Source organism: Mobula birostris, chromosome 7 (genome assembly GCF_030028105.1).
Source record: "Mobula birostris isolate sMobBir1 chromosome 7, sMobBir1.hap1, whole genome shotgun sequence".
Taxonomy (NCBI): Eukaryota; Metazoa; Chordata; class Chondrichthyes; order Myliobatiformes; family Myliobatidae; genus Mobula; species Mobula birostris.
Genome location: NC_092376.1, coordinates 22,117,976 through 22,136,371, shown reverse-complemented (window position 1 = coordinate 22,136,371; position 18,396 = coordinate 22,117,976). Strand labels below are relative to the sequence as shown.

Genomic DNA, 18,396 nt, shown 5'->3' with positions numbered 1-18,396 from the left:
ACTGTTGGGGGGCACAACCTACCTGGGGAAAGTAACAGTGGCTGCGCCTCTGGCACAGAGTCTGGCCCTGTGGCTCAGAAAAGTAGGGAAAAGAAGAGGATGGCAGCAGTGATAGGGGACTCTATAGTCAGGGGGTCAGACAGGCAATCCTGTGGATGCAGGAAAGAAATGCGGATGGTAGTTTGTCTCCCAGGTGCCAGGTCCAGGATGGTTCTGATCATGTTCATGACATCCTGAAATGGGAAGGTGAACAGCTAGAGGTTGTGGTACATATTGGTACCAACGACATAGGTCGGAAAAGGGAGGAGGTCCTGAAAACAGACTACAGGGAATTTTGAGAAGCAGGACCTCGAAGGTAGTAATCTCAGGATTATATAGCCTGTGCTACGTGACAGTGAGTATAGGAATAGAATGAGGTGGAAGATAAATGCATGCCTGAGGGATTGGAGCAGTGGGGTATGGATTCATATTTCTGGATCATTGGGACATCTTTTGGGGCGGGAGTGACCTGTACATAAAGGACAGGTTGCACTTGAATCCAAGGGGGACTAATATCCAGGCAGGAAGGTTTACTAAGGCTACTGGGGAGAGTTTAAACTAGAATCACTGGAGGGCGAGAACTGAACTGAAGAGATGGAGAAAGCTTGTAGACAGTGTGAGAGGCAGAATAGGCAGGTGGTAGAGAAGGGATATGCTCAGACTGATGGTTTGAGATGTGTCTATTTTAATGCAAGGAGTATCATCAACACTTCTCCGTGGATTGTCACCTTGTCGTGGTGGAGAAGCTTGTGTGATCCCGACAGCGATACTGTCTGGAGCTATGCTCCTGGTAGGGTCACCCATGGTAGTAAGGTCAAGGGTGAGGTCCCTGACAAAGAATAATCCAACCAAGAAACGCTATCAGGAATGCAAGGCTGCAGTCCAGAAGAGCACCCAAAACCTGAAAAACCAATGGTGGACGAAGAAAGCTCAGGAAATCCAACAACTAGCAGACGCCAATGACACTCGAGGTTTTTTTAATGCAATTAAAGTTATTTTTGGCCCATCCACTCACAGTCAAGCCCCTCTCAAAAGCAAAGATGGTTCAACCATCCTGACGAGCAATTCTGACATCAATTCTAGATGGACGGAGCACTTTATACTTTATACTTTATTGTCGCCAAACAATTGATACTAGAGCGTACAATCATCACAGCAATATTTGATTCTGCACATCGCGCTCCCTGGAGTACAAATTGAGAGTAAATATTAAAGATTTAAATTATAAATCATAAATAGAAAATAGATAAGTGAAAGTAAGGTAGTGCAAAAACAACCGAGAGGCAGGTCCGGATATTTGGAGGGTACGGCCCAGATCTGGGTCAGGAACCGTTCAGCGGTCTTATCACAGTTGGAAAGAAGCTAATCCCAAATCTGGCCGTACGAGTCTTCAAGCTCCTGAGCCTTCTCCCGGAGGGAAGAGGGACGAAAAGTGTGTTGGCTGGGTGGGTCATGTCCTTGATTATCCTGTCAGCACTGCTGTGACAGTGTGCGGTATAAAGTGAGTCCAAGGACAGAAGATTAGTTTGTGTGATACGCTGGGCTGTGTTCACAATCTTCTGCACCTTCTTCCGCTCTTGGACAGGACAACTTCCATACCAGGTTGTGATGCACCCCAGAAGAATGCTTTCTACGGTGCATCTACAAAAATTAGTGAGGGTTTTAGGGGACAGGCCAAATTTCTTTCTGAATCAAACTGTCTCATTTGACAGGAATATGATTAACAACATTCCAAAACAGCCCGTTGATGACTCCCTAAGCAAAATACCAACACTTGAAGAAGTCAAGGAAGCCATCAAAGCCTTGAAAAACAACAAGGCTGCTGGACTCAATGGAATACCAGCCAAGGTCTACAAAATTGGAGGTAACCCGCTTCATTATCAACTGCATCAACTTCTCATCAAGATCTGGATAAATGAAGATGTGCCAGCAGACTTCAGAGACTCAGCAATCGTTACCATCTACAAAAGGAAAGGCAATCGATCCGAATGCGGGAACTATCGTGGAATTTCCCTGTTAGCAACAGCAGGAAAGATCCTCATCCGCATCATGAACAACCAGCTCAAGCCTTTAGCCGAGAAGATCGTTCCGGAGACACAAGCCAGTTTTAGACTATCACGTGGAGGAATTGACATGATTTTCACAATGCGACAACTACAAGGAAAATGTCGTGAACAACTTCAACCTTTGTACATGGCATTCATCGACCACACCAAAGCCTTTGGCTCGATATCAAGGGAACTCCTATGGGATGTCCTATCCACCTATGGATGCCCTGAAAAGTACATTTGAATCCTAAGACTCCTCCATGATGGCATGCTTGCCACAGTCATGGTCAGCAACAGTAACTGTGAGCCTTTTCAAGTTAGATCAGGAGTACAACAGGGATGCGCGATTGCCCCAACTTCGTTCACCATCTTCATTGTGATAATCATCCGCATTATCAAGGACAACCTACCCCCAGGAATCGAAATTATCTATGGAACAGATGGCAGACTTTTTAATCTTGCCCGTCTCTAGTCCAAAACGAAGACATCCACGAGTTCCCTCATCGAGTTCCAATATGCAGATGACAGCAGTGTTGCAGTTCTTTCAGAAAACCACCTACAACAGATTCTGACTGCCTTCAACCGTACATACACGAAACTTGGACTTACCATCAATTCCAAGAAGACTCAGATCATCTATCAATAGTAACAGTGCCATCGAGGAGCAGATAGGGAGGCAGATTCTGGAAAGATGCAATAATAACAGGGTTATCATGATGGAAGATTTTAATTTCCCAAATGTTGATTGGCATCTCCCTAGAGCAAGAGGTTTAGATGGGGTGGAGTTTGTTGGATGTGTTCAGGAATGTTTCCTGACACAATATGTTGATAAGCCTACAAAAGGAGAGGCTGTACTTGATCTGGTATTGGGAAATGAACCCGGTCAGGTGTCAGATCTCTCAGTGGGACAGCATTTTGGAGATAGTGATTATAATTCTATCCCCTTTACCTTAGCATTGGAGAGGGATAGGAACAAACCTGGGATTTAAGTTAGTTTAGCAAGTGGGCATACACATGGCTAATGCTGTTTAACATGGATAAATGTGAAGTGATCTACCTTAATAAGACGAACAAGAAGGTGAAGCATTTAAACAGTGACGGATTGCAAACTGTTGTCTCAAGAGATCTGGGTGTTGCTGAGTATTAGTCATTGAAGCAAACATGAAAGAATATTTTGTCAGAAATGTTGAGAGCCTCAATGAGACAATATTTTCAATGTGAATAGAATGTTGTTTGCAAGCTTGGTCACTTTACCTAAGAAAGAATAATACTACCATTGAAGGAATGCAGCAAATGCACACCAGACTGATTCCTGAGCAACAGGAATATCATATCAGGAGAGGTTGAGCCAACAAATTTAAGCCTGGTCCCTCTGCTGTGCAAAGTCCCAGTCAGCTGGACATTGTCCCACTAATTGTCCTTTATGGAAGAGTTCTTCCATGTAAACACCTTTAACTACCAGTCCATCAGGTAGTGGTCAGTGTAGAATGTACCATAAACACTGGATTCTATGGGTTTGTTCCCTGAGCAAATGATCCAAACCAAACAGCAGAAGACCTCATTGCCAGATTGGACTCCATCACGAGCACTAGCCTTCCCTCCATTGAGGACATCTTTAAAAACTGGTGCCCCATGAAGGAGGCGGCTATCATAAAGAACCATCTCAATCTAGGATATGCTCTGTTCTCATTATTACCATCAGGGAAGAGGTACAGGAGCCTAAAAACCCACAATCCATGCTTTAGAAACAACTTTTTCCCAGTGCCATTAGATTTCTGCATGGTTCATTGTTACGTAAACAGCAACAATGAGTATCAATCGAGACCGGTTATATAAAAACAACCAAACATTTATTAAACACGGATAAACGATAAAAACAAAAAACAAACAAAAACCTTAACCAGAAGTTAACCGTTATGCAGCTGTTCAACAAATTGTCACTCGGCACTGGTTCTTAAAGTGTTAAATGCAAAAACAGTTCTTAAAGCGATAAAATCTGATATTGTTCTTAAAATGGTAAATTCGAAAGTCCAACAGATTTATACGTTCAATTGGGAGAGACTTCTCTGGAGAAGGATTTCTTCATAGACGCAACTTTCCTGCTGGTTCTGTCCAAAGGATTCGCGATGCAGTAAATAAACAGTTTAAAACAACTGACCTTAATTTCTCTTAGAGAGAGGGCAAACCTTTGCATGAACTCTTTGTTCTTTTGGCAAGAGTTATCTCGATGCAGGTCGCTACTCCTTCAAAGCAGGCTCAATAAGGTCGATCCTTTGTTAAACTGCCGAGCAATGCCGACTCCTCTCAATCCTTCGGTCCTGTACTTCGATAAAGTCTGCACTCTCCCTTCTACTGCAGGAATAGGGTAAATCAGCACATCTAGCAAAAAGTTCCAGTCCAATAACATTGTATCTTGCAACAGAACGCAACACTCCGTTTTAAAAATGAAACTGCCTCACAAAAACAAACACGCAACAGAAACGGAGTCACAACAGGTTCTACCTGGAAATCTACAAACTAAAAACTAACTGCATCATCTGCGGTCTACCCTTATATACCCATGGTATACATGTCATCATGGGACCGCACATCGGCGAGAAAATTACATCAGGTGACTGCCAAAAGACCATTCCATCATTCTCACAAAAATAATCACAGATCTCCTTGAGGCATGTAACACCTCCCTCCAAAAAAATTTTGGTCTCTTAAAGAACAAAATTTTAACAATTAACAATTTATACAAAAAAATACAAAGGTATAAAATTTACAGCATACACAAGATATATAGACTTATCTCTCAGCACTTTACAAACTAATGTACAGTAGGAGTGTTACAAATGTGAAAATACCACTCCAAAAAAAACAAATTTTCATTTTACATTTAACATCTAGATAAACAATCAGCAATCACATTATCTTTACCCTTAATATGAGTGATTAAAATATTGTACTCCTGTAACATTAGACTGTATTATTAAACTGGAGTCTAATTTCCTTAACCCTTTTCCTTAACTGTCACAGTGGCATAACCAGATTTACTTTCAGCTAAGTTAATAGTTAAGTTAGGTTTTGAAAGTTTCTCAAATAGTTTCTCCACTGCAGTAATATGTGCTTTCCACGTATTATTTCCTGTAACTAAATCATCAATAAACTAAATCATCTGTATCTTTTAATCCCTGAATCACACTATTAATCATCCTCTGAAAAGTAGCTGGTGCATTATTCATCCCAAATGGAAAAACATTATATTCATATAACCCAGATGGGGTTACAAATGCTGAAATATCTCTACCTCTATCCGTCAATGGAACACACCAATAACCTTTTAACAAATCAATTTTTGTAAGGAATTTGGCCTGTCCAACCATATCCACACAATCATCTACCTAGGGATTGGATATGCATCAGTTTTTGTCACAGCATTCACCTTTCTGTAATCCGTACAAAACCTAATACTATGGTCTGGCTTAGACACCATAACACACGGTGAACTCCAGTTGGAATTAGAATGTCTAATAATATCATTCTCTAACATATACTTAATTTCTTGTTCAGCAAGTTCATATTTTTCCCTGTTCATTCGATACGGATGTTGTATTATGGGTTTTGCATCTCCAACGTCTACATCATGTGTAGCTACAGTGGTTCTTCTAGGGACGTCTGGAAATAAATCTCTATATTTAAAAATTAACTGTTTCATCTTCTCTCTCTGCTCTGGCTGTAAATGAGCTAATTTTTCATCAATATTTTCTAGAATTTTTGAATTTGGTAACCTGGCTGAAATAATGTTGGGTTTAAAATGAGTTTCAGATGAATCCTCTATTAAGTTTTTATCAAGATCAGACTCATTATTGATCACAACAATCATTTTAGCAGCTTCTCTGTCATAATACGGTTTTATCATATTTATATGACACAATTGTGTTGTCTTTCTCCAATCTGGGGTTTTTACCACATAATCTACATCATTTACCTTAGATTTAATCTCATAAGGACAATGAAATTTGACTTGTAATGGGTTTGTTTGCACTGGAAAAAGAACCAACACCTTATCTCCAGGCCTAAATGAACTCATCCTAGCTTCTTTATCATACCAAGTCCTCATCTTCTCTTGAGCTAACTTTAAATTTTCCTTGGCCAAGCTACAAACTTTATAATACCTTTCTTTAAATTTCAAAACATAATCTAGCAAATTAGTGTGTACCTCTTTATTAATCCACTGTTCCTTCAACAAGGCCAAAGGTCTTCGAACTCTTTGTTCAAGCACAAGTTCAAAAGGGCTAAAACCTAATGATTCCTGTACTGCCTCCCTTACTGCAAAAAGTAGTAAATGTATACCTTCATCTCAGTCCTTTTCATTTTCCACACAATATGTCCTAATCATAGTTTTAGTGTGGAATGAAATCTCTCCAAGGCTCCTTGTGATTCTGAATGATAGGCTGATGAAATAACCTGTTTTGTTCCAATTTATAAATTATCTGCTGAAACAATCCCGACATAAAACTACTACCTTGATCTGATTGTATTTCCTTAGGCAACCCAAAATAAGTAAAGAATTTTATAAGAGCCTTTGTCACAGTTTTGGCTGTTATATTCCTAAGAGGTACTGCCTCTGGAAACCTAGACGCTATGCACATAATAGTTAATAAATATTGATGTCCAGTTTTAGTCTTTGGCAAAGGACCTACACAGTCTACAATGATTTTTGAGAACGTATCACCAAATACTGGAATTGGTTGCAGTGGGGCCACTGGAGTAACCTGATTAGGTTTACCCACAATTTGACACGTATGACACGTTCTACAAAATGTCGCCACATCTTGTCTTAAACTAGGCCAATAAAAATGTTTAGAAACTTTGTTTATAGTTTTCTTTACACCTAAGTGACCACCCAAAGGAATGCTATGAGCCATAGTTAAAATCTCATTTCGGTAAATTTTAGGAACTTCTACCTGATGATTAACCTCACTAGCAGGAATTGTAGGTGATCTCCACTTTCTCATTAATACTCCCTTTTCAAAATAATATCCTACTGGTACTTTTCCAATTTCACTATCTGGAAGAGCTTGTTCTTTTAATTTAACTATCTCAGGATCTCTATCCTGCTCTGCTATCATCTCCTTCCGAGATAAAGACAAATCTTCCTGGTCAGACTTAACCCCAAGATCCTGATCAAATAATGTAGGTAAGAAAGTTTCTGATACATCCTCAAAATTCGAATCTAGATTTGAACTGTCATGGGTAACAACCTCATCCTTTACACCAGTCTTTTTAGCCATAGCTCTTGTTATAACACAGGAAGAATCTGTGATAGAATCCCTCTGTGGTTCCTCAGAATATGAATTTATTGTCAAATGCACTTCAGGAAAAACTTGTCTGCCTGCTAAATCATTCCCTAACAAAAGAGAAACATCATTCACAGGTAAACTGGATTGTAGTCCTACTTTAACAATCCCTGTAACTAATCCTGACCTTAAATTTACTCTATGTAAGTGCACTGGCATAAGGGCACTCCCAACCCCTCTTATATAATTTAACTCACAAATGTCAGACTCGTCACTAAACTTTAGCACACTGTCTAATATTAGTGATCGAGAAGCTCCAGTATCTCTAAGTATTCTTATTGGTACTGAATTGGATCCTTCGTTCAAGGATACAAATCCTTCTGTTATAAAAGTTTCATATCCCTTCTTAACTTGGTCAGACTCTGACACATCTTCATTAATATTTTCTGAACCCTGTGGCTTTACAGGTTTTTCAATATGCTGCACACAAGCATCTGGGACTACTACTTTCTCTTTCCTTTTCAATCAGAAGCAGTTAGATACTACATGTCCAGGTTTCTTACAATAATTACAAACAATACCAAAATGTCTTTCCTTCACATGTCTCCCTTCATCCTTACTTTTCTCACCAACTTCAAGTTTAATTTCTGGTTTACCTTGACTGTCTGTGCTATTTTTACTTTTAAAACTTTTACCTGGAGAAAATTTATTCTTGTGAATTAAAACATACTCATCAACTAATTTAGCAATCTCCTGCAATGTAGCAGTGTCCCGTTCATTTAAGTATGTTCTCACTTCAACAGGAATGCTTCTTTTAAATTCCTCTTGCAAAATCAACTCTTTTAATTTATTATACTCCCCATTCACATTTTCAGAGGAAACCCGTCTCTCAAAACACACAGATTTCTCATAGACAAATTCCACATAAGTTTTTTCCGCCAATTTCTTCAAATTTCTGCATCTTTCTCTATACACTTCCGGAACCAACTCGTATGCCTTTAATATATGCTGCTTAACAATATCATAATTCAGTGCTTGATCAGCATGTAAAGCTGTATAAATTTTGTTGTGCCTTGCCTTTAATTACACTTTGTAACATCACTGGCCATTGGTCTTTCGGCCACTTTAAACTCAGAGCAACAATTTCGAAATGCTGGAAATATTTATCCACTTCAGCTTTATTAAATGGAGGAGCCAAAATAACCTCACGACTAGCAATAAACTGTTTCGTAGAACTGACTGACTCCCGGACTTTAATTTCTGCATCTCTAGCTCAAATTTCCTCTGGTTTTCAGCTTCTCTTTCTTCAAATTTCCTTTTTTTAATAGCCTCCCAAGCCTCGAATTCCTTCTGTTTATTTACAGCTTCTAACTGACTCTTTTCCAAATCGGCTTCTAATTGCTTTAACTTTATTTGTTCAAGATGTAACTGCATTTCCAGATTACTCATTGGAAACTTATCTAACACCTCCTTATCAAACAAAATCAAAGTAATAAAATGTTCAGCGATTTTTCTTTGTATGAAAGCCTTGGTGGAATTCCTTGTAATTCCTTTAATATCTAACTTCCTAGCAATCTCCAATACCTCAGGTTTTCTCGCATTCACTAAAGACCCCGAGTCAGGCGTCTCCACAAACCCATCAATATCCATTGTTGCTGAATACAACACTCACACACCAATCAAACTAAAAAAAATCAGGAATTTCCCTTTTCCAAATCAAAATGGCAATTACCAGCACTTAAACTCAAAATCAGAACATCCCGGACGAGCCCCCACAAATTATGTTACGTAAACGGCAACAATGAGTATCAATCGAGACAGGTTATATAAAAACAACCAAACATTTATTAAACACGGATAACCGATAAAAACAAAAAACAAACGAAAACCTTAACCGGAAGTTAACCGTTATGCAGCTCTTCAACAAATCATCACTCCGCACTGGTTCTTAAAGCGTTAAATGCGAAAACAGTTCTTAAAGCGATAAAGTCAGATATAGTTCTTAAAATGGTAAATTCGAAAGCCCAACAGATTTATACGTTCAATTGGGAGAGACTTCTCTGGAGAAGGATTTCTTCATAGACGCGACTTCCCTGCTGGTTCTGTCCACAGGATTCACGATGCAGTAAATAAACAGTTTAAAATAACTGACCTTAATTTCTTTTAGCAAGAGAGCAAATCTTTGCATGAACTCTTTTTTCTTTTGGGAAGAGTTATCTCGATGCAGGTCGCTACTCCTTCAACGCAGACTCAATAAGGTCGATCCTTTGTTAAACTGCCAAACAATGCCGGCTCCTCTCAATCCTTCGGTCCTGTACTTCGATAAAGTCTGCACTCTCCCTTCTACTGCTGGAATAGGGTAAATCAGCACATCTAGCAAAAATTTCCAGTCCAATAATATTGTATCTTGCAATAGAACGCAACACTCCATTTTAAAAATGAAACTGCCTCACAAAAACAAACACGCAACAGAAACGGAGACACAGCACATTCTACCTGGAAATCTACAAATTTAAAACTAACTGCGTCATCTGGGGTCTACCCTTATATACCCATGGTGCACATGTCGTCATGGGACCTCAAATCGGCGGGAAAATTACATCAGGTGACCGCCAAAAGACCATTACATCATTCTCACAAAAAAAAAATCACAGATCTCCTTGAGGCATGTAACATCATAAACCCATGACGCTATCTCACTACTCTTCTATGGCAGTATTTACTTTATTGCAACTTACAGAAATTTGTTATGCCCTTAATTGGTGACTATTTGCATGTTGCTCCAATGGGAAACATCAAATATTCCTGTTCAGGACTACTACAGCTGAAATTCAGTCACAGCCACAGCCAAAGGTAATTCAGTAAGCAACATTGTTTAAAGATGTTTTAAAAAAACCTATCAATACTCAAAATCGATGGATCGTGGACTGCAGTCTCAGGTCCTGAGCACAATTTCAGTTTAAGAAATCGGAAGCAAGGAAAGCATGCAGAGCTGAAGGTAAGAATGAAATGCAGGGGCTTTAGATCCCTCACCCCCACTCCAGACTATCCTGTTGGTGAATGTACAAACTCTGGAATATAAAATTGAAGACCTCAGAACAAGACTGCTGTAAAAGCAGGACATCAGAGACTACTGTATACTTTGCTTCATGGAAACATGGCAATACTTCTTCATTTCAGATGCAGCACTGCAGCTCAATGGCTTCACTATTCACAGTAAAGACCAGACAGCGCAGTCTGTTAAAGGTAGAGAAGGTGGACTATGCTTTATGATTAACTCATCATGGTGCACAAACATGGAGGTTTAGTCTCAGTCCTGCTCACCTGACCTGAAACGTCTCGTGATCAAATGTCATACTTTTTAACCTGCCAAGGGAGTTTTCTGCCATCATCCTGGTAACAATGTACATTCCACCTCAGGCTAATGTCAGGCAAGCACTGGAGGAGAGAAGCGCCATAATCAGCAGGCACAAACAACATGTCTTCCCTATCATTGTGGGGGATTTCAACCAGGCCAGCTTAAGGAAGTCTCTGAACAACTATCATCAACGTATCACCTGTGGAATCAAAGGAGCCAACACACTTGACCACTGTTATATGTCTATCAAGAACACTTGCCATACCATCCCACGGCCACATTTTGGATAGTCCTATCACCTGGCTGTGCTACTACTTTTAACATATAGACAGAGGCAAAAGACGACAGTACTGGTGGTGAGGACCAAGTAGGTGTGGTCAAGAAAGTGGAGGAGTGCTTATAGTACTACTTTGTGTCAGTGAACTGGACAATGTTCAGGGATTCATCTTCAAGTCTGAATGACTATGTCACAATTGTCACTGACTTCATCAAGACCTACGTGAATGAGTATGTGCCTTTAAGAAAATACCAGATCTACCCAAATCAAAAGCTATGGATGAACCAGGAGATTCAGTTTGTTGTCCTTTGCACACTGGTTGTTTGTCTGCCTGTGTGCGGTGCAAGACAATAAATCTCAGGGTAGGGTGTGGTGACATATATATACACTTTGATAATAAGTTTACTTTGAAAGCTTTGTCAAACATCTATAGGTGCATAGAGAGCATACTGACTGGTTGCATCATGGCCTAGTATGGAACACCAGTGCCCTTGAAAGGAAAGACCAACAAAAAGTAATGGATACAGCCCAGTCCATCACAGGTAAATGCCTCCCCACCACTGGGCACATCTTCTAGGAGTGCTGTTGTAGGAATACAGCATCCATCGTCAAGGATTCTCACCATCCAGGTCTCACTGTCTTTCTCCTGCTGCCACCAGAAAGGAGGTACGGGAGCCTCAGGTCCCACATGGGTTCAAGAACAGTTATAACCCCTCAACCATCAGACTTCTGGACCAGAGTGGATAACATCACTGTCCCCAACACTGAACAGATTCCATAACCTGTAGACTCACATTCAAGGACTCTACAACTCACATTTTTAATACTTATTGTTTATTTATTTATCATCATTTTGACTTTTTTCTTTTTTATTTGCACAATTTCTTGTCTATTGCACATTGGTTGTTTTTTCTGTCTTTGTTGTGTGCAGTTTTTCATTGACTCTAGTGTGTTTCTTTGTATTTGCTCTGAATGCCTGCAAGAAAATGAATATCAGAGTAGCAGATGTTAGTTAGTTATTTAGTTAAGCCCATCACCCCTACTGGGGCAGAGATCACCGACAGCATCTCACCAGAATCCTCTGCCCTGAGCCAGCCTTTTGAGTTGTCCCCAGGTGTAGCCCATCTTCTAGCTGTCAGCTTCAAAGTTGCGTCACCAGGTGTTCTTTGGCCGGCCTCTCCTGTCCTCAGCCACCTCTGCCCAGACTGCTTCCATCTTAACTCGTGATGCCGAGCAGGCTCAGATTGTTGTTCTTCATTTCACTGCCACTTGCACTGTCTTTCCACTTTCATACATGATCTTTACATTCCATGTTCCAATGGCATGATGATTGGATGGTAGAAGGAAGGTTGGCCTTTTGACTTCCATTGACTCGAGGCTTTCACCACATGACTACATATGTCTTCTAGGTGAAGATCCTTTCACTCCCAGGATTGAGGTCTTCGGAACTTCCATTGACATATCTGCAGTTTGTTATACGGGACGAGGTTGCTAGCTCTATGCCCAGCCCTCCTCCTTTCACTGCTGTGCTCGAGACCATCCAGGGCAGAGTTGACATATACATACCTTGAAAAGAATTTGCTTTGAACTTTGTAAAAACTATGAATGTTGAGGCTTTGTCTTGCACTGTTTCTTCCTTTGTGTATACCTTTTATTGTGGCTAAAGTCCATTCTTGAAATAAAAAGTTAAGTCAACACGGCCTATACATAATCACGTCTAGCACAAGAAGAGCGGATTTCATTGAAGTATACAAAATTTAAACAGAGTTAGGAAACTCTGGATATCAAGGATATCAAGAACAAGGAGAGAGAGTGAGATAATCTCAGGACAATGAGATAATTGGGATAAAGCTGAGGTGATAAAGTAATTCCTCATTCAGAAGGCAGTGAATCACCTAACCTTAGAAGGTGATAGAAACAAAGTTTCTGAATATATTTTAAAAGGAGGTAGAAGATTCATAAGTAAAGGAATGATCGAAGGATAAGAAAAGATAACAGAAATATGCCCTTTAGATAGAAATACAGAAGCCTTCTCCTGCTTCATCTCTCTATGTTTTTACATCAGTGGACATTCCAGTCCATTCCTGTCATTTTTGCTGTCTGTCAGGATGGAGGGAGAGCTAATTAACAGCTACCGCCAACACAACAATTGATAAACGTCAGATGTATGAAGCATATGTGATTCAGGGAGAGGTAGACACAGTATGCCTGAGAGGCTCTTTCCTCATGTTCAAATATAGGAGGATTATCAGAAAGAAACAAGACAATGGAATTAATTCAGCAGCTCTTATAAAACGCACAATGAGCCAAAAGGTTCCATAGGTGTGGCACAGTAGCACAATGGTTTGCACAATCACTTTCAGCGTCAGTGATCACCAATTGGGGTTTGATTCTCACTGCTATTTGCAAGGTGTTCGTACTTCTTCCCCATGACCACATGGATTTCCTCTGGGCGCCCCAGTTTCCTCTCACATTCCAAAGATTTAGAGGCTAAGGTTAATATGTTGTAGACATGTTATATTGGTGCCAAAAGTGTGGCGTCACTTGTGGGCTGCTTCTAGTGCAATCGTCACTGATTTGATTTGACGCAAATGACGTAATTCACTCTATGTTTCGTGTTTCAATGCACACGTGACAAATAAAGCTAATCTTTAAATCTTTTTTTGGTCTATCATTCTGTGATCCTTTAGGCTGATGCAAAAGACAAGCAAGCAGTTCCTAGTGTACTGGAAGCTGACATCAAATATTAATGTCCTTATATCGATTAGATATAAACATTAGATTCATGTTTGTAGACTCCGATATCAACATTGAGTTCAAAAGTGTATGCATATTGGAATTTTTAACAGGCATGCAATTGTTCTAGAAAGTCTTCTTCCATGAAATTATAATCAATGCCTTTTTCAAAATCCCCAACAGCCTCTTTTGCTTTTTAATGCCTCATTGGTTGTGTACACTTTCAGTCTCAAATGTATGTGACCGTGGCTGCAGTTTTGCTAATGACAGTCAAAACTAAAAAGTACAAAGACAGAAAGGACTGCAGAAACTTGAATCTGGATGGAGAATCTCAATGGGTCAGGCAGGATCCGTGGAGGGAAATCCACCTGTTGCAGGTCGTTGAAAAGGATATATGTGACCAGTCATGGGCAGTCAGGATGGCCTGGGCCTACTTAATCCTATAGTGATGGAAAAAGGACCTTACATCATGGATCTGCTGTCCTTCTCTTTCTTTAGCTACCAAGATTTCCATTATTTACCCCAATGTTATCCCAGGAAGCCAGGTGATGTTTTTAGCTACAAATATTCCCTGGGAATTCAGTTTTGTTTATCACATGTGCATCAAAACACACTGTGAAGTGTATCACTTGTATTAACATAACCTTGCTGGGGGCAGCCCGTTACTGTTACCTAACATTCCGGCGCCCACATAGCATGTCCATAATGTTCAGCAGAAACAGCAACAAAGCAGTATCAGCAAGGCAAGCCCCTTTCCTCCCTCTCATCCGCTCACTCTCTCACACACATAGAATGTCCTCCCACCCTAGGATAGGCTGCCTCCGGTCCTCCAGGCTCTATTGGACTCACGAACTCACAGACATCAGGCCTTCAACTTCCCCAATGGATTCACAGACTCACAGGCCCAGAAATTTTAAATATTGGACACTTACTATCATTGACACAAGCAAATCTGTAGATGCTGGAAATCCAAAGCAACACACACAAAATACTGGAGGAACTCAGATGGCCAGGCAGCATCTATGGAAAAGAGTAAACAGTCAACATTTCGAGTCGTGACCCTTCATCAGGAGTGTAAAGGCTTCCCTCCAGAGCTGATGAAGGGTCTCAGCCTGAAACATTACTGTTTATTCATTTCCATAGATTCTGCCTGGCGTGCTGAGTTCCTCCAATATTTTGCATGTGTTACTTAGTATCATTGTATTGATTACTGAACACTCCAGCAATATCAATCACCAAATGAGGTGTTTGAGGAGGAGGGATGGTGAGGTTAGGATGCTGAGATTTTACATGTTAACTTCCTACCTAAATCAAACCTATCCATTCTTCACCGTCAAAAATCTCTCTTTGCATTAAAAGAAATCACGTTCCACTAACTTAACTTTCTACATCTGAGACAGGCCTCTGTAATCTGAGGTTTCTGTGTGTCATTTTGGCTTGACAGCACCAGACGCTGTTTCTCTGCACTAACATCAACATGTCTATCAAGTGGAATGAAAAGCAAATCAATTTTGACACGCTGCTTAATATTCTGTAAAAGTCCATCTGTCTTTTGAGTGATGTTTAGAGAAATTTATCTACTACTGCACTTCAGATGTTAATGTTCCTGTCCCAGCGGAACGTAAAAGATTCTGTGGCGTTATTTAGATTAACAGGGATTCTGGTCAGTGGTTGTCTCTCAGCAAAAGTCACTTAAAACAGATGATCACTTTCTTCTAGAAACTTGTGGGCAGACTTGTTTCTATGTTACATACATAAAAACAACAATTACAATTGTACTTTGTTGTCATAGAGTCACAGAGTGATACAGCATGGAAACAGTTTCCTCAGTCCAAAATGGTCCAAACTGGACCAAAATTCCCACCTGAACTAGTCCTATTCAGAATCAGAAATAGAATCAGGTTTATTGTCACTGACATAAGTCAAGAAATATGTTGTTTTGTGACAGCAGTACAGAGTACATTACAAATCACTGTTAAAAAAAAAATAAGTATTGCAAAAGAGAAATAGTGAGGCAGAGTTCATGAGTTCATGGGCCATTCAGATATTTGATGGCAGAGGGAAAGGAACTCTTCCTAAAATGTTGAGTGTGGGCCTTCAGACTCCTGTATCTCCTCCAGGATGGTAGAAATGAGAAGAGTGCATGTCCCAGATGGTGAGGGCCCTTTATGATGGATGCTGCCTTCTTGAAGCACTGCCTTTTGAAGACGTCCTTGATGGTGGGGAGGCTGGTGCCCTTGATGGAGCTGGTGGAGACGGCACACTCTGAAGTCTCTTGCGATCCTATGCACTGGCATCTCTGTACCATGCTGCGATGCAGCCTCCCAGAATACTCTCCACAGTACATCTGTAGAAATCTGATGGAAACTTGGGTGACATGGAATCTCCTCGTAATCCAAATGAAGTGTAGCCCCTGGCATGCCTTTGTCATAATTACATCAATACGTTGGGCCCAGGATAAATCCAGCTGAGATGCTGACACCCAGGAACTTGGAACTGACCACCCCTTCCTCAGCTGACCCCTCAAAGAAGATTGGTATGTGTTCTCCGACAAAATACTGAAGGAACTCAGCAGGTCAGGCAGCATCTATGGAAATGAATGAACAGTAAACATTTCAGGCCACGACCCTTCATCAGGACTGAAAAGGAAGGGGGAAGTTACCAGAGTAAGTAGGGTGGGGGAAGAGGAAGGAGGACTAGCTAAAAGGTGATAATGGCCTGAGACTGGCCTCATCGTGAAAAAAAATACCAGAAACAAAAATCCTTACAATCGTCAGAAATGTAACACCTGCCCATTCATCTTGTCCCTGACCTCCATTCAGGGTCAAAAGCAGTCCTACCAGGTGAAGCAACACTTCACCTGTGAATCTGTTGGAGCTGCCTACTGTATCCAATGCTCCCGATGTGACCTCCTCTACATTGGTGACCCCCGACATAAATTGCGGATCGCTTTGTCGAGTACCTCTGCTCTATCCACAAAAGCAGAAATTTTCGGTGGCCAACTATTTTAATTCCTATCCTCAGTTCTGTTGTGACATGTCAGTCTATGGCTTCCTCTTTTGCCATGATGAGGCCACTCTCTGGAAGGAGGAGCAACACCCCATATCCTGTTTAGATAGCCTCCAACCAGGCAGCGTGAACATTGATTTCCTCTTCTGGTAATCTTGTTCCCTCCTTCTTCTCTCATCTTCTATTCCTCACTCTGGCCCCTTACCTCCTCACCTGCCTATTACCTGACCCTGGTGACCCCACTTCTTCTCTTTCTCCCAGGGATCAGTCTCCTCTCTTATCAGATTCCTTCTGCTCCAGCCCTTTACCTTTCCCACCCACATGGCTTCACCTATCACCTTCTTGCTTTTCCTCATTTCCCTCCCCCTACCCTATTTATTCTGGTGTCTTCCCCCTTCCTTTCCAATCCTGATGAAGAATCTTGGCCCAAAACGTAAACTGTTTAATCATTTCCATAGATGCTGCCTTGAACTGCTGAGTTCCTCCAGCATTTTGTGTGTGTTCCTCTAGATTTCCATCATCTGCAGAATCTTTTATGGTTATATATTCTCCTGATTTCCCCTGTTTGAAGTTCACAATCTATTCCCTTACTGATGTTGAGTTCATGGTTATTGTTGCAACATAATTTGACCACCTTATCTAATTCAGTCCTCTACGCCTCCTCATCACTGTCTGGGACTCTGCCATTAACAGTGGTGTCATTGGCATACTTAGGGATAGCATTTGAACTATGTCTAGCTACATAGTCATCCGGCCATATTCCTCTATAACCTTTCTATCTATGTACAAGTCTAGTATCTTTTAAATGTTATTAGTGTACCTGCCTTAACCACTTGTTCTGGCAGCTCACTCCATATACTAACTGCACTCTAGGTGAAAAAGTTGCATCTCGGTTTCCTAGTAAATCTTTCCCCTTCACCTTAAACCTATGTCCTCTGGTTCTTGATTCCCTAACCCTAGGAAAAAGACCATGTCAATTCACCCTATCTGTATTAGTTGTCAGTCATTTACGACAATGATGTTTGTCTTTGCACCTCATCAATTGTTAGGTAAGGAGCTGCACAGAGAAAAACTGGTGCAGGAGAAGTTTGAGAGTGAAGAAACCACTCTCTCGTCCTCAAACATCTTGGCCCAGTGGTATGAAAAATCATCATATCTGGAGAATTCCTTGGCTGCAGTGGATAGCCAGGATGCCTTCTGTGCCTTGTCAAGCCCTTTGATCTCCATGAGGCGTTGCAGCACCACCTTCTTGGCCGTTGGATCTTGTAGTTGATCTCAGCCGCCCAGTCCACTGGAATTGGCTTCACATGCTGGGGTAAGCATACCCCTATCCTGCCAGGGTCGAAAGCTCCTGGCTACCCTCGCCTGGTTTATCGAAGTTCATATATGTCACCATTTGAGATTCATTTTCTAGCAGGTATACACAATAAACCCATAATAGAATCAATGAAAGAGCGCACCAACTTGGGTGTTCAAACATTGTGCAGTGTACAACAAACAGTGCAAAGTCAAAAAGAAATAAATAATATAGTAACTAAATAGCCAATAAATACCAAGAACATGAGATAAAGAGTCCTTGAAAGTGAATCAATAGGTTGTGGGAACATTTCAATGATGGGGCAAGTGAAGTTGAGTAAAGTTATC

The 18,396-nt window shown here is 40.8% G+C and overlaps 1 protein-coding gene across 1 annotated transcript in view; it reads left to right on the top strand.

Moving 5' to 3' along the window:
• LOC140200641 (uncharacterized) overlaps positions 1-18,025 on the top strand; it is a 51,285-nt gene extending 33,260 nt beyond the window's left edge. The window contains 2 exon segments of the mRNA XM_072264212.1: positions 1,780-2,263; positions 17,802-18,025. Coding sequence (XP_072120313.1) covers positions 1,780-2,263; positions 17,802-18,025 — 708 coding nt within the window.
• Positions 18,026-18,396: the final 371 nt, after the last annotated feature.